This window comes from Passer domesticus, chromosome 3, assembly GCF_036417665.1.
Source record: "Passer domesticus isolate bPasDom1 chromosome 3, bPasDom1.hap1, whole genome shotgun sequence".
NCBI lineage: Eukaryota > Metazoa > Chordata > Aves > Passeriformes > Passeridae > Passer > Passer domesticus.
Genome location: NC_087476.1, coordinates 41,079,262 through 41,104,888, shown reverse-complemented (window position 1 = coordinate 41,104,888; position 25,627 = coordinate 41,079,262). Strand labels below are relative to the sequence as shown.

The 25,627-nt window shown below is 44.1% G+C and overlaps 1 protein-coding gene across 1 annotated transcript; it reads left to right on the top strand.

The window, feature by feature from the left end:
* The first annotated feature begins 1,781 nt into the window (after nt 1-1,781).
* FAXC (failed axon connections homolog, metaxin like GST domain containing) lies at nt 1,782-23,277 on the top strand. The gene is made up of 6 exons (XM_064412773.1): nt 1,782-2,191; nt 2,600-2,735; nt 7,994-8,190; nt 15,348-15,565; nt 21,110-21,226; nt 22,743-23,277. Exons 1-6 carry the CDS (start codon nt 1,923-1,925, stop codon nt 23,024-23,026), a joined length of 1,221 nt encoding a protein of 406 aa, XP_064268843.1. The 5' UTR covers nt 1,782-1,922; the 3' UTR covers nt 23,027-23,277.
* Nucleotides 23,278-25,627: the final 2,350 nt, after the last annotated feature.

Genomic DNA, 25,627 nt, shown 5'->3' with positions numbered 1-25,627 from the left:
ACACAGCAAGCAATTCCCATGCAGGAACAAAAGCTGAGACCAGCTACCAGGCTGTGACAGTCCAGATTTATTAGGCTGTCTGCCACTTGGAACAAATCTTCGGCCTGAGATTTGCAGGTGCTGTAGGAGACAAAAAGCACTGTTCTTCTTTGTCTCTTCAGTGCCCTGTCGTAAGAATTTAACAAAACCGTATCCTGCAAATGATCAGCTGTGGCATGAAAAGGCTGCTGCTCTCACTTTCCACACTTGTTTCATTACCTGTGCATCACCTGTCATGTGGCATAGCTCAAAAGCTGTGCAGAAGCTGCTCAGCCAGCACCTTGCTAAGGATGAGTGGAGGGCACAACCTGTATGTGGAATGAGATTTACTGGGACCTCTCTGATCCCATGGACTCCTGAGAGTGGAGTATCAGCACAGTCAATATTGAACACATACCTGCATGGCAGCCTGTGGCTACTGAATATGTGTATACAACATGCTCAAAGTGAGGAGCAAAACAAAATGCTGCAAGGAGCTACTGCAGGAAAGTTGCAGAGCACAGCAGCCCTCCCTGGTGAGTGCAGGCAGGAGGCAGAGACAGTTCACAGAATCACAGACTCATAGACTGTCCTGAGATAGAAAGGACCACAAGGGTCACAGAAGAACAACTTCTGGCCCTGCACAAGACAGCTTCAAGGACCACGCCTGAGAACTTCCTGGACTAGGCTTGGTGCTGTGACAGCTTCCCTGGGGAGCCTATTCCAGTATCCAAGCACTCTCTGGGTGAAGAACCTTTCCCTGCAATCCAACCTAAACCTCTCCTGACAGCTTCAGGTTGCTCTCACTGACATTGCACAGAAAAATTAAACTCAAACCTGGCCACTGATGGCACTAGGAGAAGTCACTATATGGATCTGAACTTCATGAGTTTGCTCAGGGACCTCCTGTTCCTCATTCAGCTCCTCTGTCCCACCTGTCCCATATCCTGAGATAAAGCATCTACAAAGTCTTGGTCACAGACTTTGTCCATCCCTCCTGGACACTGAATGTTTGTCCATTTGTGTTAAGGATAAGGTCATTTCTCTTGCCCGATGCCGTAATAAAATATCCAGTTTGTGTGAGCATTTTGGAGCAGCTCTGTACACACCACATCATTTGACAAAGGGCTACTTAGGCAGTGGTATTACCCAAAAAACAAAGGGTGCTGTTTTGGGGTTGGTGTGACATACAGAGCTGAGGCTATTTGGCAGAATGCAGAAGTCCTGCTCATGCCATCATGGGATACCCAAAGATCCTACTGCAGCAGGGAGCCCAGAGGGAATGCTGGCTCCCCAGTGCCAGTAAAATCTCATGACCTTGTGGGACAAGGGATTTGCTTTGAAGCCATTTTGCTTCCCTTTCTGCTCACAGGGGTGTTTTCCTCAGTCACCTCATCGAGCACCAGAGTAATAAGAAGAAAATCGCGGCGGGGTTTGCAGGCATTGCTCAGCTGCGGCCAGGCACCGGGGTGGAGGCGTGGTGCGGCTGGCTTTTTTTGTCCCAAATTCCGGGTGACTGCGAGGCTCTGCTCCCGCAGGAGCAGCGCGGCGATGCTCGGGCCGCGGGCAGTCTGACAGGGCAGGCTCACACGCAACCCCCGAGCGTGGAACCCAGCCCTCAATTCCGGACAGCGGCTGCCGGGCCCGGGGGACTCCGCAAGGGCAGGGCAGGACACACCCGGCCCGGTCCACCCCATCCCCTCCTTCTCCTCCCATCCCCTCCCTTCCCAGCGCGGTGGCGCAGCCGCGCAGCGCCGGCCGAGGGAGCCGCGGAGCCGCCCAGCGCGGCGCGGCCCTTCCCCGCCGCGGGGCCGGGCTGGGCCCGGGGCACCGGGCAGGGCAGGGCGGGGCGGGGCGGGGGGCTCGGCGGCTCCGCGGCGGGGGATGCGGGTGCCGGGCGCAGGATGCTGTGGGGGGTGGGCCTGGCGGCGCCGCGCTCCTGCGTGGCGGACCTGAGCCGCAACCGCAGCCTGTCGCTGGGCTGGTGCGCGGGGCCCGAGGAGCCGCCGCCCGCCTTCTATGGGGGCGAGATCGTCGCCTTCCCGCTGTCGGGCGGCGGCGGCACCATGGCGGCGCTGGGCTCCGACTCCTGGTGGAAGAAGACGCTGTACCTGACGGGCGGAGCCCTGCTGGCCGCCGCCGCGTACCTGCTCCACGAGCTGCTGGCCATACGGTGAGGCTGCGGGGCTGCGAGCCCCGGGCGCTCCGCGGGGCCGAGGCGGCGCCCGGAGCCGCTCACACCTGCGGGGTCAGGTTGGCGACGACCGCCGGGTTGGGGGTCTCTCCTTCACCGTGCTTTTGCCATTTACCTTTCTTTTCCCCCTCCTCTTCCTCCATTCGCCCTTTGCAGCAGCGCAGAGGCGGCTCCGCGGCGGGCCCTGCGCTCGCCCCCACAGGTGGCCCGGGCTGGGCCCTCTCGCCGCCGCCTCCGACCCGGGCAGCCAAAACTGCAGCGGCCCCTCAGGGGCTGACGAGTGCGTTGCCAGGGCCGCGGTTTCTCCTTTGTCTGTTTAACGTACTGATGTATCGTGCACCTGTCCGTTTTTATTTTAGTTTTTTTTATTCTGTATTTTTTTGACAGCAAAGAGGAAGAACTCGATTCGAAGGATGCTATCATACTGCATCAGTTTTCAAGGCCTAGGAATGGCGTTCCGAGTTTATCCCCGTTCTGCCTGAAAATGGAAACCTACTTGAGGATGGCTGATTTACCCTACCAGGTACGTTGTGCAGTTTGCCTTTGCCTTGCAGCTCTCTGTAATTGCGTGAAATGGCACATAGGCGTCCTGCCTCTCGTCCCCCCAGTCTGTCTCACCCAGGGAAATGTAAACATACACCTACAGCTAGGTGGGTATGGCAACGTTTTTATGTCTCCAGTTAAATTTAGTGTATAACCTTTAAAGATATGACTTGAATAAGATTATCTGGAACAGCTGTAGACTTAACTGGCCAAGCTAAATTAATGTTAAAATGCTGAAGTGGGAGAGTAGTCTGGAGTTTATATAACACTAAATAGCACCTCAAAACTAAAGCAGACGACTGTTTGATCCTTGAATTTCACCATGCTAAAGACATCACGATTAGACAGGTTCTTGTTTTTCTGGAGGCCTTATCTCTAAAGCTGTCTGGAAAGAAGTGCTTGCCTTTTCCTTCACTTCCCATGGCTAATGCCTCCTCCCCAGTGAAGTGAGATGGGATTGCTTTCAGAGGTCATGAATACTGCTCCTTAATTGTGGTTGGATGCATCCCATGCCATATTCCTGCAGGGAATGAAGCCTTAGCTACTCCACTGAATAAAAGCTGTGAGAGGGGATGCTTCAATCTCATGATCTTGCCTGTTAGCATTGAGGTTGAGTTGGGACACTCCAAGTGTGGCACACATCTTGTGGTGTTGGCAAGCTGTGCAGCACACAGGCTCTTTGAGACATGGAATGTCTTTTTCTGTGTGTGTTAAGCACTGAATGCCTTTAAGGTGATAAAATAATGATGATATATATATAACTAAGATCTTAGGTAGAAGAAATGGCTGGGCTTTTTTTTTTTTTCCTTTTTTCTTCTCCCTTTGTTTTTTCCTCACTAATATCAGTTTGGCATTTTACTCCATAGCAAGGTATTAGGAGAATGTTTTGTATAAGTCAAATGTTGTACAGCAGAAAACCGACTCTATTGCAGCTCTTTTTTAACACATTTGCCATTGATATTTAGCTTCATTGTGGCTAAGCTCCTTTACATTGAAAGAGGAAGAAAGTCTAATCAGTACATTTTCCTTAATTCTTTTAAAAGCCTGAGTTTGATGTTTTCTTACAATTCAGTGGGACTTGAATCAGATACTTGGGAGTACTAAAGAAGAAAACTTCCATCCTGTGGGATGTATTTTCCTCATTTAGGTTACAGAACTTGCAAGATTCTGAAACGTGAACATGTCCTTGGAGCAGGAGGACTTTGTACACATTGCTTTTGTCAAAATAATTTGGGTAGAAATTGCACGTTTGAGGGGATGACTCTCATGGTGTGATCTGATTTTCTTTCTAATGACAGCTGATGCAGTTCAAAGGTTTGTGATGGTCATGTTTGCTCTGGTGGAGAGTAGGCAAAGAAAGCTGCATTATAAAAGATGGTTGTGATGAGACATGGTCACTTCTGAAGGACAACACAGCATTTGTGTGATTCAGGATGGAGTTGTTTGGAGAGCTCACGCTGTGTCAGAAATCACACAGCTTTTTGGAGAGAGGAATTTCCAGAGGGTTATCCTCCCCTCTTCAGTTTTTGTACTGAAAGACAACATTACTTTTGGTGTTACATGTCTCTCACTAGCTGTGAGTACACGAAACTGACAAGACCATCAAAAGCAACATTGCTACCTTCAGCTCTTCCTCTTGTCCCTTCCTGCACATGGTTTTCTGTGGCAGCTCAGGCAGATCAGAGCTGGCCTAGCTGGAGCCATGATGTTTTAGTTTATTTGGTCTTAACTCAGCTTGGTTGCCCACGTGTTCTGTGTGCCATTTTGTAGGAGCAGGGATGGGTCCTGCGGGTGCTGGGAACACCAGGATGGCGCTTTTAGCCGTGCTGGCTTACATGGGTTTAAGGTGTTTGTGGGGTTACTGACCCTCTGAAGGGTTTTAGAGGTAAGTTTGGTGGAGCTGGGCTTATGAGCTGAGGACACAGCTCTTTTTTCTGGAAGAAGCAAATACTGTTTCTGTCCTTGTGTTAGGAGTGTGGTGCTGCATTGGGCTCTGGCAAGTGGAGGAAAGTATGGCTGCTGCTGTGGGATTGAGTGGGAGGGGAGCTGGAAGGGGCACTGTTCTTGGCTGGAGTCTCTTACACTCTTCCTGTAGACTTGTATCTTGTTCCCTCATGACTGTGCTACCCTTAGGATGCTGTAGGTGACAGAGGCACCTGATGGCTGCCTGGCAGGCAGCAGGGTGGGTGTGTAGGGAGCTTCAGCAGGATCCAGAAGGAGACACCTTGCTTCCCTGCGCACTGTCAGGGGCCATGATGGAGAAGTGCTGCAGGTGGCAGCTGGTGCTCAGCCCAGGACGCCTGCTGTGGTCATTCTCTTGCTGGGCAGGGACTGCTTTGAAGGGAGGGTTCTGAAATGGAGTGAGGAGAAGACAGTGAGATGCTCAGATCGCTTTTACACTTTTGATTCCTTGTGTTTATTGTGGTGCATCAATCAGACTGTTGAGTATTGTGCTTTGTGTTATGCAACGTGCTTTAATGGCACGTGAGGGTTGGAGTAGATTGACATTTTCCTACCTTACTGTCACCTGAATTTCTCCCAAAACATGCACTATTGTCATGTGCTTATGATTTCTTGAGTCTGCCTCTCTATGTGTGAGTTTCCATGAAAAATTATTTGGGAGCCCCACCCCAGCTGGGCTGTCATAATCCCTAGCTGTGTTTTCAAAACATTTGATGCTTTTCTTGGTAAAGCTTGCTTTGAAAGAGCCCTGTCTGTGTGATCATCAAGATCTTTTGGGTATTCCTTGATTTCCTCAAGAATATAAGGAACTGAGCCTTTATGTAATCTGATAAATAATTAGCACAGCAGGAATGTGCCTTTTTCATGCCAGGTCTGTGGAAATGGCAGCCTCCTTAGGAAAAGACATGAGTGAATGTAAAATCATAAACAGGAGTAATAGAAAATGTGAAATCTAATTTCTTCCACATAGTACTGTAAAATTACCCTAGAAATACCTTGAGCCATTCTTTTTGTAAATTTCTTATGAATGAGGTTCTGTAGAGCTATTGTTATTGTTGCTCTGCAGGCACTTAATGTACTGTGAATGAAAAGGCATATTCTTTTGGTTTGTTTTTGGTTTTTAATAATACTGTAGCTTTTTCCTGCTTAACAGCTGGAACAATTTTTAAGTTCATAATTGATAAATATTTGATAACAATTAGTATCAGCCATAAGGATGCAGAGGTTTCAAGCCTAAAAATGTCTGTTTGAAAACAGTGGATATAAAACCAGTATAACAGATTTCTCAAGAGACTAAGATTTTTCTCAGGTCACGGAAAGATATTTCCTATTTTGTTTGATAAACCATATGTAATGAACCACAACAGTCTTTTTAGGCAATGTATTTATAAGTATTAGATATATGTGTTTGAAGAAACGTGCAGCTGAGTAATAACTTGCTCTTTTTCTGGGTTTCAAATGGACTGCAGTAATTGTGAGATGTAATAAGCACATCTTCCAGTCCAGTAGTTTCGGCAAACCACCAGTGTTTGTGTACAAGAAGGGAAATATCTTAATGGAAGGTCTTAATGAAGATTAAGCCAGCAATGCTAAGGATCTTCTAAACATGCTGTGTAGCTCCAGGAAAACCTTGTGCTTCTGTAGTAAAGCCATAATGAAAAATTATGGAAACGTGTCAGTCAGTTTCCGTGCTGAAAGACCATTTTGATGAAGGAAAGGTCTTGGAAGGTGTAAGGACAGGGCAGTGCTGTCCTTTCAGTTTCAGACCTTCAGCGGTTTTAGAGCTTGTGCCGTGGGATTGGCCCCCGTGCCACCCACACGTGCAGGTGTGAGGGATTCAGGTGCTTTATTCACCCAGGATGGTGGATTTATTCACTGGATGATATGGTGTCTCACCCACCTCACCCCAGGCAGGGGTGAGGTGGGTGAGACACCATATCATCCAGTGTCCGTATCGTGCTGCTTGTTTGGGCACAAGCCCTGGAAGAGGCTGCAGCCAGAAGGCATTGTTTCCCAGAAGCGGTACCCGTTCGTTTTCATCCAGAAGGGAAGAGCCTTTGGGAATGGCTGTGTGATCCCAGATGTGCATTGCACATCTGCATTTGGAGTGGCAGCCAGGATGCTGGTGCTGTCAGACTGAGCAGGAGGCGTGTTCTGGTGTATGCTCCTTGCTGCCAGAGCACCTTAATCCATCTTAAGTGGATTCAGGAAGGATAAATACTTGACACCCAAACAGATCAATCCAGAACTGCAAATCCTAAACCTCCAGCAATTAGGAGCTAGGTCCTGAAATTCTTGGGGTGTCTGCCAGAGATTGAGTGCAGAGACTTTACTGTTCAGCTTTCTGTACTAGGAATTTTCATTCACTAAATAACAGGATGCGAGGATGGGAATCACAAAAAAGGAAAAAGGTTGTGCCTTGTGTCTCTGCCTTCAGGAATAAGAGAATTAAGACAAATGTCTGATTATGTTTTGGCAGCCAGCACTTCCTCTCATGCCTGTTACATGAGAGAGATATTCTCTAATCTCTGTGTTCCACCTTGTCATGGGAAAAGCACATTGCTGCTTCTGTGTGAGTGCTGTGCTGGGCAGGTATAGCAGTACTCAGCCGTGCAGTAGTGCTGTGTTCTGCTGTGCTGGGCTGTTGGGAGACCCAGCTGTGACAAGTATGTGTGTAAATCTCTGAGATTCCTAAGTTTTGAAGTTGCAGAAAGCAGATTTCCCTTCTGCTCGGGAGGGAATGATATGCCTTTGATATGTGCTTGTGATTGTGTGTGTTTTGTCCTTGTAGGTGATGCAGCCATCTGAGTTGGGTAGTGAATTTATTTTTTTAAGGTATTCTTAATATGAAAAGGGCAGATGTGTGAAGGAGTTGAATTTAGTTTTGAGTTCTGTGATTTAAAACTTCTTTAGAAAAATGGGCACAATCTTTTGGGAAGTCTGAGCATCTCTAACTCTTAAATAACCAAGGTATTTAAATAATAAATAATATAATTTAAATAATATTATATCACATGATATTCAGCATAAAAGCGTGGAATACCTTGCAGGGCCCGGAAGTAATTCTGTCTGAATTTTTATGTAGGGTAAAGCTGCTCTTCTGATTGAACAGCCATTACTACTCCAGAGTATTATTTTAAAAAAAATAAATTTGTGGATTTGTTTATTTAAGAACACAGAAAATTATTTAAAAATATTTATTCTCATTAAAACAGAACCCGAAGGGCTTTTTTGTCTGTATATTTGTTTGTTTACTTGATTTTGTTTTTTCCTTAGAACTATTTTGATGGAAAACTTTCCCCTCAAGGGAAAATGCCTTGGATTGAATACAATCACAAGAAAGTATCTGGCACCGAGTTCATAATTGACTTTTTGGAAGAGAAACTTGGAGTGAATTTAAATAAACACCTTGGTCCACATGAAAGAGCTGTCTCCAGAGCTGTGACCAAAATGGTGGAGGAGCACCTGTACTGGTAAGTGTGCCTGGCAAAGCTGGCTGTGTTCCTGTGCTGTCACATGTGTCCCTCAGCTTGGCCTTCGACACAAATGCTTCTTTTCTCCTGCAGAAATCTTGGGTACCCAATTATTAACTTCACAGCTCTCTTCATCCTAGGGAACTGCTTCTCCTTTTTGTGTATGGTGGTATGAGCCAGGGATAATTCCCTTGAAAAGCTGTGCTGTGTAAGCAAGGTAGAGTCAGACTGCAGCTTTGTAGAAGGAAGCAGCAGTGGGATGCTCCTCTGTTCAATATGACTTCTGTATAGGAGCAGCCTTGTTAATAAAGACCAAAAGATCAAGGTGGCTGAATGTATTTGTTGTTTGGGGGTGGAGAGGAATGAATCCACTGTTTGTGGTGAATCCAGAATATTGTTGTCTTACTTTTACTGATTTTGATTATGTGTGAGTGATTGCAGTATGGATCGTTGCCTTTCCTGTAACACAGGATTCTCCCGTTGATTTGGATTGTTGACGATACTGCGCATTGATAATGTCCAGCATTAGTCACAGTATCCTGAGAAGCTGAAGTATGTATATGAATGCAAAGTAGAAATAGAACCTTTCTGGGACTTCATGCATTTTACTGACACCTTTGAAAATAATTCCTGTGATTTCCTCTGTGCTTTACATTTCTGTCCTTCTTAAGTGCCCTTTCCAGTTTGGGCATAGAAGCATCAGGTGGACATGCACCTTGGGTATTGCATTTGCTGCCTTAGCAGGCACAAAGCTTTCTCCCAATAGTTTACTTTCTAGTATGCATTTAAATCCTCACTACACTAAGTTTTGCATTTATGTTGCACGTTTTTTCTTCAAAACAGTGTATGATTTTTAAATGGAATGCATTTAAATTGAATGCTTTTTCTTTCACCTTTTGATCGATGATCAGCAGGAATGTGTACATGTAGTTCTTCAAATAATTTTTAGTGTCTTCTGAGAAAATAATTTTAGCACTCAGTAATTAGCATACTGAAATGATTTGGTTTAGAAATTAAATCTTTGCCTTCCAAGAAGTGTGGCCTTCACCAGTTATACCCATCTGCAGTGTCATAGCCTCCCAAACATGATACAGGCAACCTGTAAGTTAACTTTTTTTTTGATTCATTTTTCCACCCTCAGTTGATACAGCTGCAGAAGGGAGGTTGAAGCCTTTTAGTCCCCTGATGCTTCATCCCTTTGCCTTGGTGTCAGTTGTTTTGTGGTTCATAGATTTAACTGTGTTAAATGTGTCATTACTGATGGCAGTCTTATTATGCTATTGTGTTTCGATTACACAGGGCTTTCCTCTCTGAAGCTGTTGTCCATCCATCCAGGCTCCTCTGGAGCTGGCTGGGCACTGCTGGACATGACATGGGCAAATGTGAAAGAATTCAGGCAGTGGTCCAGAGAGGGGCCACCTGTTTTAACAGGTGGACAAAGTTACATCAGGAACAGAGATGTGCATGCCTGGCTGTGTATCCCTGTTGCCTTTCCTGTGTAGTCACACACAGCTGAGTTCATCCAAGGCATGTATTTTTGCTGCAGTGCAGTAAAAAGTCCAACTGTAAGTCTTCTGTATGTCCCTCTGGCTGTACCAGAGGCTTGATATGTTGGTGAGGTTATACTTTGCAGATTCCTTGTAGTAGGCAAAGCCTGAACCAAGAGGTGTTGCAGTTGTACTGTTGTAATTCCTGAAGAAAACTTTGACAATCCTGTACTTAGACCAAAGTAAAATCAGGCTTTCCCTGTGTACGACCGTATTTCTCCTTGACAGCATTGCATCTGTGGTTGTAGGATCACTACACATCTGTCCCTGAACATTCCTGCTAGAAGCTTAGACGCTTTTCTTTGTGTCCTTGTGTCCCATGGTGAGGAATTTGAAACAGTGATATTGCCTTTTTGCAGAATAAGGTATATAAAACCAAGCCTCCAAAGCAGTGATACATAATGTGATTCCTACTGTTTTGTGCCAGCAGCATGCAAAGTAGCTTCGTCATAAATTAGTAATACTGTAGTACATTTATCAGACAAAGAAGAAAAGTGCATCCTGTGGTGTGCTGTCTCTGGGTGGAGCTAATCCTGGCGAATGCTCAGCATTTCCTCCAGAAATGTTTAGTTTTGCCTAGGCAGTGGCTCATCTTCAGCAGTTAGTGCCTCTTACATGTGGAAGTGACTGCTGTGGCTGGAATTGGGAGCAGTGTGGGGCTGTTGAGAACCTCAGCCTATGGACACCTTCTCTGTGCCCCAGGCTGTGGCACCTGGCAGAGCTCAGGCAGGAAGACAAGTGAGCGTGCCTGTGTCCATGCTGGGGTTACACTTACCTCTGAGATGCACAGGACTGATTTGGAGCTGGTGCTGGAGCTGCAGTCCCTGGAGAAGGCAGTAAGCCATTAGGCTTTTGCTGTGTTTGGTTGGTGAAAGAAAAAAGTCCTCTAAGCTGAATGGGTGTTGAGGTGAGCCAGCAGTGAAGAGATGGAAATGAAACAATTTTGTGACCCCAGGGCCTGGATCCAATGCAGACCTCTGTCATCTGCTGTAGGCCTGCTCTGAGTTACCTCTACTGCCTGCAGTGACCCGTGGGCCCCCAGAAACCAGTGGGGCACCCACAGCCACCTTTGGGGAATGTGTTGAGTTTTTGGTGTAACTGCAGCACACTTGTGGGATCAGACCTCTGAGTAAGAGAGGTCTGATTCTCTCTTCTGGAGCTGGCATGCTGGGCTCGACAATACTGCTGGGATTCAGGCCAGGCACCTCCTGGGTGCCTGTAGGGCTAGTAGTTGCTGTGAAATGCTTTCTGTCACTTCGATCTCAGGAGACAGATCTTAGGTTGGTGACACTAATGTGCTTAGTGAGAACATAAAGCCTTGAATATTTGGCTAAAGGAGACCAACCTATTAGATTGGTTGAGCTGTATTGTCAAACACAGCTGTAGTGATTTGTAAATGTGTGTGTATGTGTGTGATTTATAAATGTGTGTGTATATATCTATATATACACTTGCAAATATATTTGACTTGTTTCTTGCTTTTTCTTTCAAGAAGCAAGCATCATATGTGATGAATGCTTGAAGTACAGCAAGAGCATAATATGAGAATATGGATGAATCTGACTTTGGTCAGTATTCAGACTTACCACATGTTAAACATAAAATATTTTTATAATGTAAATATGTTTAAATACATCAAGCCAATTTTAAGAATAGCATCTCTCCTACTGCTAACAGTGATGAGGCTTGAATGCTGCTGGTGACTTAAAAGCCAGTTGCTCTGAGAAGTTGCACAGCAGGTGGGGTTTCTGCAGCTGATTGTGGAATGAATTTGTTAAAGTCCTTTTGTATATCAAGAAATTCTGGTCTGCACAGGTTCAGATAGGAAAAATAACCCCCTGTTCACATCCTTGTGAACGCTTTCCCCTTGCCTAGAAGTTCAGACAGTTTTGGGATAATCAGGCAAGCTACTGTTGATGAGTCACTTTCTTCATCTCCTTGCCTGATTTATGTATCGAGGCCAAGGCTGCTGTTACATTTAGACTTTGGATTTACTTCACCCCCACAGCATTGCTCTTTAATGCATTATTGTTTTATTTATACTCTTAAGATTTGTACAGATGTGCTGGCACAAATGAGAATGGTAATGTTTCCCAAAATGCTCTATTCAAGCCAATATTTAAAATAATTATGTAATCCCATAAATACTTACTCTAGTGTAAAATGTATAGTTATGCTGTACTGAAGTAGATTATGTAGGCTGCCCAATTTCTGGCTTTTCCTAACCTTTTGTAATATGATAATACTCCACTAATGTAGTCTGAATATAGGAGTGATGGGTGGAATTAAATGCTGAGAAGCATATTTTGGCAGAAAACATAGATTAATGAACCCTTGAGTAGAATTCTTTTAACAAAGTACTTGTAAAGCCAATTTTAAAAGTGTTTTTAACTCTCCCTGAATTGGAGCCTACTTTTTGTCATGTTTTGTCTACTCAGAACCGTAACATTTTGGAAGTAAACTCTGTGATTGTCTATTTAGCTGCCTTCATTGCCCATGTAAATTTGAGATTTGGGACATGTAACAATTCTGCGCATTCAAAGAAACAAGCAAATGTCTGAAGATTTATGCTTGACAGTTTAGCCTAAGCAGGATTACCTAAATCCTGTGTAGTTCTCTGTTGCTGTCCTAGTCATTAAACTCCTGGTCTGATTTCTGCCTCTTCCAGACCCAAAGACCTTCTCTCCCAGGGCAAGCAAATGAGCTCTGGGGAAATGTATTTTTGCATTAAAGTATGGGTCAGTTAGCTTTGTGGGAGACCTTGTTCATTATGTTTTATGAAAATAAAACAATTTTGGACATGGTTGATCACTCTTGGTGTGATGCCAGCTCACTTGTGTGGTTGGAGTGAGCAATAACGATGGCAAGTCCATAGGGCCAGGTTTAATCTTGTGAAACTGGGATGACTTAAAAAATGCTGCAATGGAGTTCTGTGTTCTTTTTTCTAGATTTTTTGGACTTATTTTTCTTATTGCCATTCTCTAGGCCAGGCCTGTTGTCCAAAGTAACTAAATTGTATTGCAGAGTTGCCAGATGAAGCAGGTCAGGTCCATCCTGGGGAAGGAGGGTCTTTGCAGCAAGACAGAGCAGTGCTTTCAGAGAGCAAGTTCTTCTTAGCTTATTCAAAGAATAAATACTAACTCAGAGATTAGGAGAAGAATTCATTCAGAGCAGCACTGTGGAGTAGGACTTGGGGGCTCTGGTGGATGAAAAAATGACATGAGCCAACAGTGTGAGATGGCATCCTGAGCTGCATCAAGAGAAGTCAAGGGAGGTGATTCTCCCCTTCTGCTCTGTGTTTGTGAGACCTCACCTCTTTCCAGCTCTGAAGTCCCCAGCATAAGAAAGAGCTGTTAGAGCAGGTCCAGAGGAAGCCACAAAGATGATCAGAGGACTGGAGCACTTCTCCTGTGAAGACAGGTCTGGAGAGCTGAGTTTGTTCAGCATCAAGAACAGAAGGCTCTAGGGAGACTTCATTGTGGCCTTCCAGTACTTAAATGTGGCTTATAAGAGAGCGGGAGAGTGACTTTTGATGTGGGTAGATAGTGATAGATAGTTTTAAACCAAAAGAGGAGAGATGCAAATTAGATGTTAGAAAGAAGTTCTTTACTTGAAGGGTGGTGAGGAACAGGTTGCCCAGAAAATTGTGGATGCCCTATCCCTGAAAGTGCTCAAGGCCAGGCTGGATGGGACCCTGAGCAACCTGGTCTAATGGGTAATAATATCCCTGTCCACAGAGTAGGTGTCCCTGCAGTGGACATTTGGTTGGAAGTAGATGTTATTTAAGGTCCCTTCCAACCCAAGTCATAGAATTCTAATTGTTCCCTAGTGTTTTCACATCAAGAGTTGTTCCTGTTCAGAGCTGTACCTGCTGAAGAGACATTGTCCTTTGCCAGGCCAGTGAAATATGACTAGTGCAACATTCTGCTCTATGGAGTGCCCTTATGCCTTCAGGCCAGCCTTCTTTCCATTTGTCTTAAGTCCTGCTTTACCGTTGTTCCTGGAACAGGGCAGCCTCACACCACATCTTCCAGACAAAGACAATGCTTTAGGAGTTTCAGAAGCTCTTTACTGCTGCGTTTGTTGGCTTCACATTCCTCCTGTATTGCTGGTGCCACTGCTAAATCTGTCTCTGATTCAAACTTTGCATTGCTGAAACCTGCTAAGGACTTGAGTTCATCCATCAAATTTGAAAAACCAGGACCGTGCAGAACACCCCATTCTGAAAGTGGTGTGGAAGCATGTGAAATGTCAGCAGGATGCTTTTGTTATAATTACACAGTTCCAGAGGTTGTGGAGTAATCTGCTGAGGGTCAAAGCCATCAGTAGCAGAGCAGGTACATTTTTGTTCTTCCCTGTTTATACATTTGCAGCAAAGCCTGTTCACACCTCACTGTTACTGACTTCAGTGAAACCAGGTAGAGCAGAAGGCATTGAACTGCAGTGTGAGTTTGATAAAATGTACATTGTCAAAAGAAGTCACAGGAGTTCTCCAGGAAAGACTGATTTTTTTTTTTTTGATTGGGTGAATCATATCAGCACTAAGGAAATGATGTGGATTTGGAAATATGTACAGTGATAAAATTGAAGTCATATTCCAAACTAAAATAATGAAGCCTTAGAATGGCTTGGATTGGAATATGTGTATCAATTCCCAGTGTTTCTGAGACACTGCAGGCTTTCTATGTTTATCTTGTCTACTTTGACATGCCTTTAGCTGATTTTCCAAAAACCCTTGAACTTCGTGACAGAAGTTCATCTATATGGTCTTTTTGGTTTATTTGTAATTTCTGAAGATGCTGGATATTAAAAAAGTTAATGTTTCTTTTTTCATAGGTTTCTGGAGCAACAAATCAAGATATGTTTGCCTGTAATATTAATAAGTAACAGAAACTCATATGGGTAACAAAATTTTAAGCTGATGAGACAAATTATATCAAAAGACTTTTTAAAAGATATTATTTGCCATTCAATAAGGCATGGAATGCAACAGAGTCCTTTAGAAACGTCTCTCTCATAAAATCAGCATTTTGAATAGAGGAAATGGTACAGGAGAAAACTAACTCAATAACTACCACCTCTTAATTTTTTATATTTTATTTTTAAATGATCATGTTATTTCTATTTCTGAATAGAAATCTTCTGAAAAATTCCTCCTTCAGTATTTATGTTGCAGCAAAGTTACTGCTTGTCTAAGCATCAGCAGTAGAGAAAGGAGAAAGGTTGGTGAGAAAGATGGATTTTTTGGGGGGCTGTTTTGTTGTTGTTTTGCCCGGGTTTGTGCAGTGCAGTCTTTAGCTAATAAATGCATTTTGTTACAAGAGTTCAGCAGAATTCTGCAGCTTTTACTATATAATCCAATATGAATCTTGTTTTCTCCTGGAGTGAGTCATGATTTAATGAGAGAATAAGCGCTGGGCAGTCTGCCTAAATACTGTAAAGTGCGTTTGCTCTGCTGGCACTCCGAGTTGCCTCAGAGTCTGCTGTTTATGGAAGCTACCTCTCCGTCAGGGCAGTGAGCACCTGCCTGACCTCTCTGCGAGCCTCTGCTGGGTGGTGTTGGGCACTCTGGGGTTTACATCGCTGTAACTTGTTTCTGCATCCTTCCAGGACTTTAGCTTATTGCCAGTGGGTGGAAAATCTTCACGAGACGCAAAAGATGGTTTCGCTTTTTGGCCCCTTCAGCGACTTGCTGAAGTGGATCTTCTGCCATCTGACCAAAGGAATTGTGAAGCGGGAAATGTACGGCCATGGCATCGGGCGCTTCTCGGAGGAGGAGATGTACACGCTGATGGAGAAGGACATGCGGACTCTGGCAGGCCTCCTGGGTAAGGTACTGCGAGTTACGGTGCTCTGCTCACAGCCCTCTCTCCACAGGGTGGAAATAACCTCCAGTGCTTCCTGACAGCTTGATCACACACAAATAATCTCATTTTGGCAGAAGATAGAGGCTGTCATTTAGTGCCTTCCTTGCTCTGGCAGAGACACTGTTTTCTTTTCCCACTGTTTGCTGCCAAATTGTGTGTCTAGAGGCATAAGAGGCTTCCTTCTCTGAGCACCGAGTATGTGTATGTAGAGCAGCAAAACATGGCCTGCTGTTTTGGAAGAGCATTTAGTGATATGGATTTAGGAAAATGCAGTGTTTAGTTCTGCAAATGAAGCCTCTTTATACCTTTGAGGCCTGGGGGGTGTCTTCTCATTTTTTATTTCCTGGTTGTATTTCCTTTCCTGTTTTTTATTTGTGGCTGTTTGACAGATTGCTGTGAGGCTGTCATTTGAAAACCCTTTGCAGGTGCTGTTTTAATGAGCTGAACTTTATTGTGTTTGGTTGGTGTCAGCAGCTTTATTCAAAGCTCCCAGTAGGAGATAGTTCTGTGCTGTCAAAATACGTGTGTTTAAGATTCTTGGTTATCTTGGGTGGATCCCATACAGTTAGTCTTAAGGTTGACTTCACTTAGCTAGAATTACATGAACCTCATTTCTGTTGTGTGGCTCAGCTTGAAATACGCACTGGAACTGTTTTGCACTGTACTTCTTGCCTTCTGCTCCACTGAGAGCTAAGCATACTGTGCATCTGTGTAAGACTTGGATTTTGAGGAGTTGCTGTGGTGCAGGTCATCACTTTCCTTGAGCTTATGTCTCTCTCGTGTGAGAAACCAAGAGAATGGTACCTGTCGTTCCCTATAACAATTAAGCAATTGTTAAAGAGGTGGCTGAGTGTAGGACAGGAGGATGCCTCCCTGCCCTGTGCTCCAGGGGGACACACTGCACATGCTCTAAAGAGAAAAGTGTGGAGTGGATGAAAGGAACAAGCTGGGGAGAGCCCAACAGAAGGCAGAAGCTGAGTGCTTGCTGAGAAGGGGAAGGAAAAAACATGCTTCTGGACTTCCAGGCTGTTTTGGAAAGGAAGGTATTTGCAGTGGACCCAGCTGTAGAGTTTTCTGTAACTTTGTTTTCTGAAACAAACCTGTTGAGTTGCTGGATGGGAAACAAGGTGGGAAAAAGCCCATGAGATGCATGGACACAATGGGCAAGGGGAAGATTTGTTGGCAGCTCCTCTTTTGACAGCACTTTCTTATGCTGCATTTTGTTTGTTAACAGAAGCAATTATCTATTCTAGTGCCTCTTCAGAGAAAATCTGTTGTTTGGAGATTAGGAGGTCCCTTTTCTTTAAGAGGGAGAAAAGGAGGGAGCAATTAATTTTGGAAGAGGAGATCTGGTCATACCTGCTGCAGAGCTGTGGCCAGCTCCAGGTGTTTTCCTCTGTGGGACCACTGATGCTGTAGTTTTGAGATTGGCATTGCATGCTCCATGTTCATCACAAGGAGGAGTGAGATCAGGATAGGAGCTGGAGTGAATTCAGTAGCTCAGTATATCAGTATATATATGATTTAGTAGCTCAGCAAAGCCCCCTGGTTCTGGCTAGACAACTGTCAGGCTGAAAGGAGTGGCAGTGGATGTGTCTGTGCTAAAGTCATCGCTGTCTACCTAGAGCAACCTTGAAGAGAAAACTGAAATGTGTGCCTGAGTACCTGTAAAAGTATCTTGATTTGCTTATTTCTCTGGAGTGTATAGTGACACTCAGATTTTGTAAGATTCCAAGTTCAGAGGGATCATTTAATCATCTAGACAGATCTCTGGACCGGACTGCTTGACTGCTGTCTTGAGGCCCGTGCCTTTTTGCTGGCTTGGGGATGGCTTCCTAAAAGCCATCCAGTTTTAATTATGAGATTTCAGCAGGTGGAGGTGCCACCATGTTTTGCTGACAGATGTTAGTCACTCTCTAAGTCTGTTCAAATTTGAACTTGTTTCAAGTGAGGGTTTGATTCTAGCCTACAGACAAATGCTCTTCCTACTTCTTTCTCCCTTCCTGGGTGGCTTGGGTCATCTCCCTGTGAATGTAAATGCTATAATCAGTCTCTGGCTTTTATGGAAAATGTACCGAAAATCCTCAAGCACTTCTTCACTATATCAAAATTTTAATTGTATTATACATATGTTACCAGCAGAGTTTTTCTTCTTAATTCCAGATTGTTGTTGAGAATGTGCCTGTGTACTTCAGAAAGCCTTGATGGCCGTTTGCTGTATTCCTGTTATTTTATTACCAGCTGAATGTTGTACATTTTTTCATCTTCCCCTCTGAAATGGTTGTCAGATTAGTCAGTGTGCAGTTACATGAATCATTTTATTTTCCCTTTTGATTATTGATGAGTTTGTCTACTTTTCTATAATTGCCTTAATTTTCATTAACATGACTGTGCTCGTGTTTTCTGCAGCCATCTGTTTATGGTAGGGTCTAGTAACTGTGGCCTCGAGGTGGTATCCTGGAATGGGGACAGGAGGAGGGATGAAGACTTCCAGCCTGACTAGAGGCTCCCCTATTTTGAAGAGGGAAGAGGGCAGTCAGTCAGCTTACTGCCTGCACAGTCTTTGTGAGATTCCCCTCCATATATATGTATCCAAGTGTTTTCCCAGAAGAGAAAGTAGTTGAGATTTTGTTATTTTAAGAGCTTAAAAATGATGCCTATGGTGCAGAATAGCTGCACATACCAAACTGTAGCTGTCAGCCATCAGGAATATCAGATTAATGCTCCCCCTTTTTTAACAAGGACCATTCACATGGGAACGAAAATAACTTTTAATTCTAAGGGCTGCTTCCAGAGAATGATAACTTTGCAGCTGTCAGTTCTTATAACATAAATTTTGACATTTCCAATCACATCTTTGGTGCATTTTTATTTTCTTTATTTTTATTTCTAAGAATAATTTTTCTATCTCCCTTATACCCATTTCCCTGACAGACTCCTCCGGATCTTATAAACATGGAAATTGGAACTAATCCTGCTGTGATGGATCAGCCTGTCCCATTGGTATCACTTTTCTCTCTGTCCTGCAGTCTTTAAAACACAAATGTAATTTCTTTGTATTATAGCAGTTTCCTACTGCCTGGTGTAAGAAAGTGTGGGGAATGAGCACATGAATTAGCAATGTATAAAAATACACATTTTGGTAATTGTTTAGAAGAGGCAAGTGAGTGACCATAAATCTGTTGGTGTACTTTCAGCTCTCTGCCTCTCAGGCTCTTTGGTAGATGAGGATTTTGAGCAGGGATTTGCAGGCCAGCAGCTTCCTGAAGTGGATTTTGAAAAATATTTGATGCATTGGGCAGGGCAGGGGTGCTCAGAGCTGAAAACTCAGAGGTCAGACTAACTTGGATCCAAGTCTCTAAAGCTAGTTAAGTGCCCTGTAGCAGCCTGCAAGTGCTGTACCTGCCTCTGTGGAAGGGTCTGTGTCCTACAGACCTGCTTCTTGCTGGGGTTTCTTGACCCACTTGTGAAGTAGCTGCTTTTGAATCCTCTGGTTTACATGAATTTGTAAACAGTGGAGTTGGATACTCTCAAATTCCTGGGGATTCAGTACAAAGGTGATCCAAGTCCAGTGTGCCCAGGTGGTTTAATTTCTGTTGGATTAGCCCGGGGATGCAGAGAGGTGTTTGAGATGATCAGTGCTATGGCAGCCTGGGTGTGACAGACACTGTCTAATCTTGTCTAAAAACAGACACAGAGATATCTGGTCTATCAGAAAGTCTTCTGGACTAAAGTTGCCCTGGAAGTTTTGAGAACAGGTTGAGAATGGTGGAAAAAATGTGCACAGGTACCATATTTTGTGGAGCAGCATGACTGAAAACCAGATTTGGAGTTTTATGATCCCACAGTTCTATTTTCTCCTCTTGCTCTTTGTTTCCATGCACCTGAAGGTGTGGGGTGTTGTGTCTGGGGAACCAGAGGGTTTAGCCCTCACTCATAGCCTGCTTTAGTTGCAGCAAGGTGGAAATGACAGTATTTCTTCCCAGCACAACATCACTATGGATTGAATCTCAAGACCCAGTTGTATGGTGCTAAATTCCTGGTGCTGGCATATAACTGTGGTTTAGGGACCAATTTTTGAGCTGTGTTTGAGACTGATGAGTGCTTAGGTGTCAGATAAATACCGAAAAGACACAACATTTACAGAGTTTTTAAACAATAAATTGATGGAACTGTGGAAGGAGCTGGGGAGAGTTAACTACATGTTCGAATGACATCTGACAGGCCGGAGAAGGTTATTGTTACTGGGTATTCCTGAGCACTGTTTTGCTGTGCTCTTGTGCAGGGGATTGGCAGCATTCCTTGTACTGTGCACTGGAATTTGATGCATTTTACACTGGACAGTTCCTCTGGACTTGCTCAATAAACTGAACATTGAATAACCTGCTGAATTACTGGCGGCTCAGAAGAATGTCCTGGGGAGATGGGATAACTGGATTTTGAGAATTCAATTAGGTGCCACATTTCACAGAGTTAATGGCGCTTTGGGCCGAGGCAGGAGCAGTGCAACCAGCTAACCTGACCTCTGCAATACTTCATGTTTTACTGTGTGCTCTGTGCCTGGTCTTTGTTCCAGGTCTTCTGCCTGTGATGGGAAAACAAATCTACAGTGGATGTTTTGTTGCAAACAGTGGCTTTCAAAAATGTATTTTCTTCCTTTAGTAAGTTACCTGTCTGTTTGTGCTGTGGTGGCTATTTAGGACCATCATGGTATTGGGGTGCCCAGAGAGGTGAAGCAGAAGTGCTGTGAGGAGCAGACATGTCCCTGCACTGCACCAGGCCAGTCCCAAAGGGCTGCTGTTTCACTTAGTGCCTGACATGCCTCTGGTTGGCACTTGTCAGGGCTCAGTGGGGATGAGGGCACTGCAGGAATGGTGTGTGAGAGGACCTGTCCACTCCTGCCTACTGCTTTGTCCTCTTCCTGGAGATGCAGATTATTTCTGAGCAGTTGCTGCAGCTCTGACTGGTACATCCATTTCATCCTGAACAAAGAGGGAGAGAGGAAAGTTTGAGTGTGACTTTTCTTTTTCCAGCTGATCAGATGAGTAAATTGAACCTGGATCTGTATGTGTGTGAGGCAAAGGGTGACCAGCTTCTTTCAGCAAGTTCATGATTTTGAACTGTGGTTGAGTGGTTTTGGGTTTTCACCAAAGGCACAAATGGTATTTTCAGGTATCTGGTAGCTGCAGAGCAGATTTTAAATGCAGCAGAACAGTGCAGTGTGTGAGTGCTGCCAGCTGTGAGGAGCAGAGGAGGTTCCTTGGCCAGTGGTGGCTCTGTAATTGACCTGGTTGTAGAAGTCTTGAGCACAGGGGCAGCTGCAGTAATAGATTTCACCTGCTGAACCCTAGAAACAGCTTTGGAATCCCTGTCTTTGAACAAGTCAACCTTTTCATTGAAGTGATTTGAGTAAAATAAATATGCTAAAGGTGGAACTGTGATTTTTTTTTTTCTTTTGGGGAAAAGTGACATCCAGTCAAGAAATATTTGCTGTTGTATTTACAGGTGACAAGAAGTACATTATGGGATCAACTGTTTCCACTGTTGATGCCACTGTCTTTGGACATCTGGCACAGGCAATGTGGACATTGCCAGGGACTCGACCAGAGAGACTAATCAAAGGTAAGAAAGCTGAAGTGATCTCTGATTAAAAGCTCTTGGTGGCATTTTTCACATTTAAACTTGGAGTACCTTGGAAGGACATTTTGAAGACTGCAGTACTTCAGCAGACTGTTCTTGCCTTTGATGTAGTGTTTGTATCCTGTAATGTTATCTTCTCTTAAAATTCTTTATTTTCTCTTTAATGTTCTACACAGTAATTGTTTTTGTTTTCATGCTTGGTCTTTTCCCTGTTTTACGTGGCAAAGCCTTAAAGCTTCTAAGGAGTGAATGCTGGGTAATGTATGAGAAAACAGAAGAACAGCCATTTGCCAAATTCTGCTGAGCTGAGTACTTCCCGTGACAGTAGAACTGCAAGTACTATTGTCTCACTGAAATTACAGCCTTTGCTGTTCCTGGAGATGCCAGGCAAAGAAGAGATCCAGCTTGGCTTTGGAGTCACTTTGCTTTTGCATTAATTGAAAGCCAACATACCCCTCTTCCGCACAGAGGGTTGTTCTTTGGTTTGAGTGTTTTTTGTGGGGTAAAGTATCTTTGCATCCATTTTCATAGTAAAACCACACAGCATGAAAAATGGGAAGAACTAAGGAGGAAAATTATGTAAAATAGTGTAAAAGGAGTGAATCTGACCTGTAAACCCACTCTGTACAAGACGGCTCTGCTAAACCTGCGGTGAAGAAGCACAGGCTTACTCTTTTCCTCAGATAATGAGCACTTGAGATGAGGATATAAATATTGGCTATGCATTCTTCCCCTTTATGTCTGGGGCATCACAGGTAAAATTCTGAAGGGATCATGGCTGTCTAGAAGGATTACTGTGCTTGTTGAATTAGTTCGTCTATAGTGAAAATAAATAGAAGGTAATAGATTGAAATACCCAAGCAGTGTGGTTGATTCTGTGTACCTGTCAACCTACTTATGCTGTCATGAGTACAGGTTTTACATGCACCTCCCCTTTAATACGCCCTTATCTCTTTCTCCTTTGAGTTTTTTAAAATTATTTATTCTGTAAGCATACATGTATTTATAAACAAGACATAAGATACTAAGGCTGGGAGCAGTAGGAGTGAGCCAGTGGCCATATTAAATGTGAATTTATGTTGCAGACAACGCTGCCATCTGGTGGTGGAAACCCCACATTCACTGCATTTAATAGGCATACTGTGCCATCTAGAAGATCAAATTTTGTCTTTAGCAACTGGTGTTTGCAATTAAGCAAAAAGTTCTACTACAAAAACCTTACAGTATTAATGTCTTGTCGTGATTTCTTTTTGTAGGGGTTGAATTTGGGATACTTACTTTGCTGTTTGTGTGACCATGCATTTGTGTTTATTCCTGTGTAACCCTTATTGTTGTATGTGGCTAAGAGGATTGATGGCATCTTGGAATTTTGAAACTTCTTTGGAAAGGCCCTACACAGTTTGTTTCCAAACACAACTACTGTGTTTTTGCATCATCAGGTGAGTTAGAGCATTATTGGCTGGATATATTTACTGAAGTCTGTTGTGTTGTGTTGCAGGTGAACTGATTAACCTTGCTATGTATTGTGAAAGAATAAGGAGGAAATTTTGGCCAGAATGGCACCATGATGATGACAACACCCTGTATGAATCTGAGGAAAGCAGCGAGGCAAGCAAGACTTACTCCCCTTTGCAGGACTTCAGTTTTTATTCAAGGACAGAAACATTTGATGAAGAAGGGAACAGTATTTCCCAAACCCCTGACACAGATTACACTGGACATTCCCTCTTTGACTCGGATGTGGACATGGATGAGTACAGAGATCATGAACAATGCAAGTGATATGTACAAGTGTCTCCCATTGTGCAGATAAGCTGTTTCTTGGGATCACTCTGATATCTTTTCTCCTTCAGGTCAGGAAGAGGTTTATACCATTTTGGTGGCGACCATTGTGCTTGATTCAGCTGTCACATACTGCTTGGACTATTTCAAATGTATTTCGTTTTGTGTAATTGTTCAGGTGGATCAAGGTAAACACATTTAAAACACACGTGGGCAAACTGGAGTTCTAGAGGGCAGCAGGACCTTTCAACCTGTTTTTGTTCATGTTTAAAACCAGATCCCCCATTGAAGTGGAACAAACTTCTGGGAAGTGGAGCATTTGTCACAACTGGTTTGTGTTGTTATCTTATCTTTACAGCAATGGGTTGAGGACAAAAATGGAAGAGGTATGACTGGCACAGCTTTATTCCATGGAAGAAAATGATGGATGCTGTAATGAAAAGGCCCTGATGGTGTTGGTTGACTGCCATGTCAGTATAAGCCAGTGGTGTGTTGAGGTGCATCAGATGCATGCAGCGCCCTGGCCTGTGTCAGCAGGAGCAGGGCAGTGATTTGCCCCTGTCTCAGCACTGGTGAGACTGCACCCTGAGTCCTGTGTTCTGTTCTGGGCCCTTCACTACTAGAAAGTCATTGAGCTGCTGGAGCACATCCAGAGAAGGACAGTGAATTTGGTGAAAGGAACTGGAACACAGGTCTTGTGAGGAGCAGCTGAGGGAGCGGGGATGTTTAGCCTGGAGAAGAGGAGTCTCAGGAGAGACCTTATTGCTCTCTACAACTGCCTGAAAGGAGGTTGTAGCAAGGTGGGGGTTGGTCTCTTCTCCCAGGTAACAAGCTCTAGGATAAGAGAAATGGTCTCAAGGTGTGCCAGGGGACGTTTGGATTGGATATTGGGAAAAACTTCACTGAAAGGGTTGTCAAACATTGGAACAGGCTGCCCAGTCACCACCCCTGGAGGTATTTAAAAGCCACATAGATGTGGCACTTCAGGGACATTGTTTGGTGGTGGACTTGGTAGTGCTAGGTTAACACTTGGACTTGATGGTCTCAAAGGTCTTTTCCAACCTAAAAAGAATCTGTGATTTGGCAAAATTTCAGGGGAATTTTATTTGATAGCTACCCATACTTTGCGTGCATATATTACAGGGTCTGCAGGAAAGAACTGCTCCCAGTTCTTTTGGAAACAGTCAGGGAAGGATGGAGGAAAACATAACCCTGCAGAAAGGAGCTGATTAGTGTTTTTTGTTCTTTGCAGAAGGTTGAAATCACTACTCTAGAATACTTTGATGCAGGAGGGAGATGTCAGTGTTAACTCATCTGGAATGTGTGTTGGTCAAATTTCTTCTGTGTTTTTGAATTATGTTTTTACTGCCCCTGGCTGCTGTCTGCTATTTCTAGACAAGGTTAAAGAGCTGGGATTTGTTGCTAAAAGTCTGGTGTGTCTCAGCAGTGGGTGCTTTGTGTTCCTCACCAACAGACATTGCAAACCCATGAGGGTTACAAAGCAGTTTGAGGTATTAGTAGGCACAGGACTGTTGCAGCTGTGTGGTTGCAAGATGTTGGCCCAGGCAATTGAATGTTTTATAGCTGCCTAGGGTGGTGCTTCAGGGGCTGCTGGGCGCTGTGCTGGCTTGCAGTGCACAGTCCCTAAAGCTGATGCACGAGAGGAGCTGAGATGGGACAGTTCCCTCAGCACTGCCGTGTGTTTGGGGAAATTCAGATACTGAAAGAATGATTAGAATTTAATTTAAATTGCCTTTGCTGACATATCTGTGGATCTGGATCCCAAAATGATTGCACAGGTTCTGACATGCTTCATGTCTCCCTAAATGCTGGTTAGAGATGAGAATAAATCCATTGGATTTACTCACAGCTTTGAAGTTAAGCATGTACTTCAGTGTTGCTTGGCCATGACTAGTTGATTTTGATAGAGAGAGAACATATCAAACATACTGAGCTGTTGTGTTTTTAAAAATGCGTATAAAATTGGGTATTTGACTGCAGACTTTGTCAGTGGCCTATTTTAATTATGACATTCTCAGTGACTTACAGTTAGATGAATCAGGATCCCTCAGCAAATTTTTTATAATGCGTTGATTGTACCAAATGTTCTAGGAGCAGACAGGGCAGACAACTGCTTTAGGATGTTAATTGTTGGTAGTTGTAGTGAGTCTGGAGCTTGAAATAACTCCAGCACAAGAATAGCTTGTTCCCTAGAATCCTGGAGTGCCTCCTGCAGAGGAAAGTGCCTGCTCTGGGGAAACTTGGAGTTAGCCTTGGATTTGAAAGCAGGGACACCTTTGGGACACCTTTGTCTGCACTGAAACCCCAGGTCTGTTCATGCATGGGAGCCACTGCAGTGAGAGCTGACAAGTTTGGTGTGAATTTACACCTGTTTCTGCAATTTCCTAGGCATGTCCTTGAAGCCTTGTTCCAGTCAATGTTGTGGGCAAATATTAATGGCAAAGTGAACCAAAGCCAAAGAGGAAGATTTCATCCAGCTACATGGGACCCTTCTTGGGAAACTAAGCACAAAAACAGGGCACAAGAAGATAAGTCTTGGGCTTGAAAGTGCAGAGGTGATGGCCTGGGTAACTCCATGGC

What these genes read in the sequence shown, in the direction of transcription:
- FAXC (XM_064412773.1), top strand. Translation starts at nt 1,923, where the DNA reads ATGCTGTGGGGGGTGGGCCTGGCGGCGCCGCGCTCCTGCGTGGCGGAC. An exon ending in GTGGAGGAGCACCTGTACTG is followed by an intron (nt 8,191 to 15,347) that starts GTAAGTGTGCCT and finishes GCATCCTTCCAG; the next exon opens with GACTTTAGCTTATTGCCAGT. An exon ending in ACCAGAGAGACTAATCAAAG is followed by an intron (nt 21,227 to 22,742) that starts GTAAGAAAGCTG and finishes GTTGTGTTGCAG; the next exon opens with GTGAACTGATTAACCTTGCT.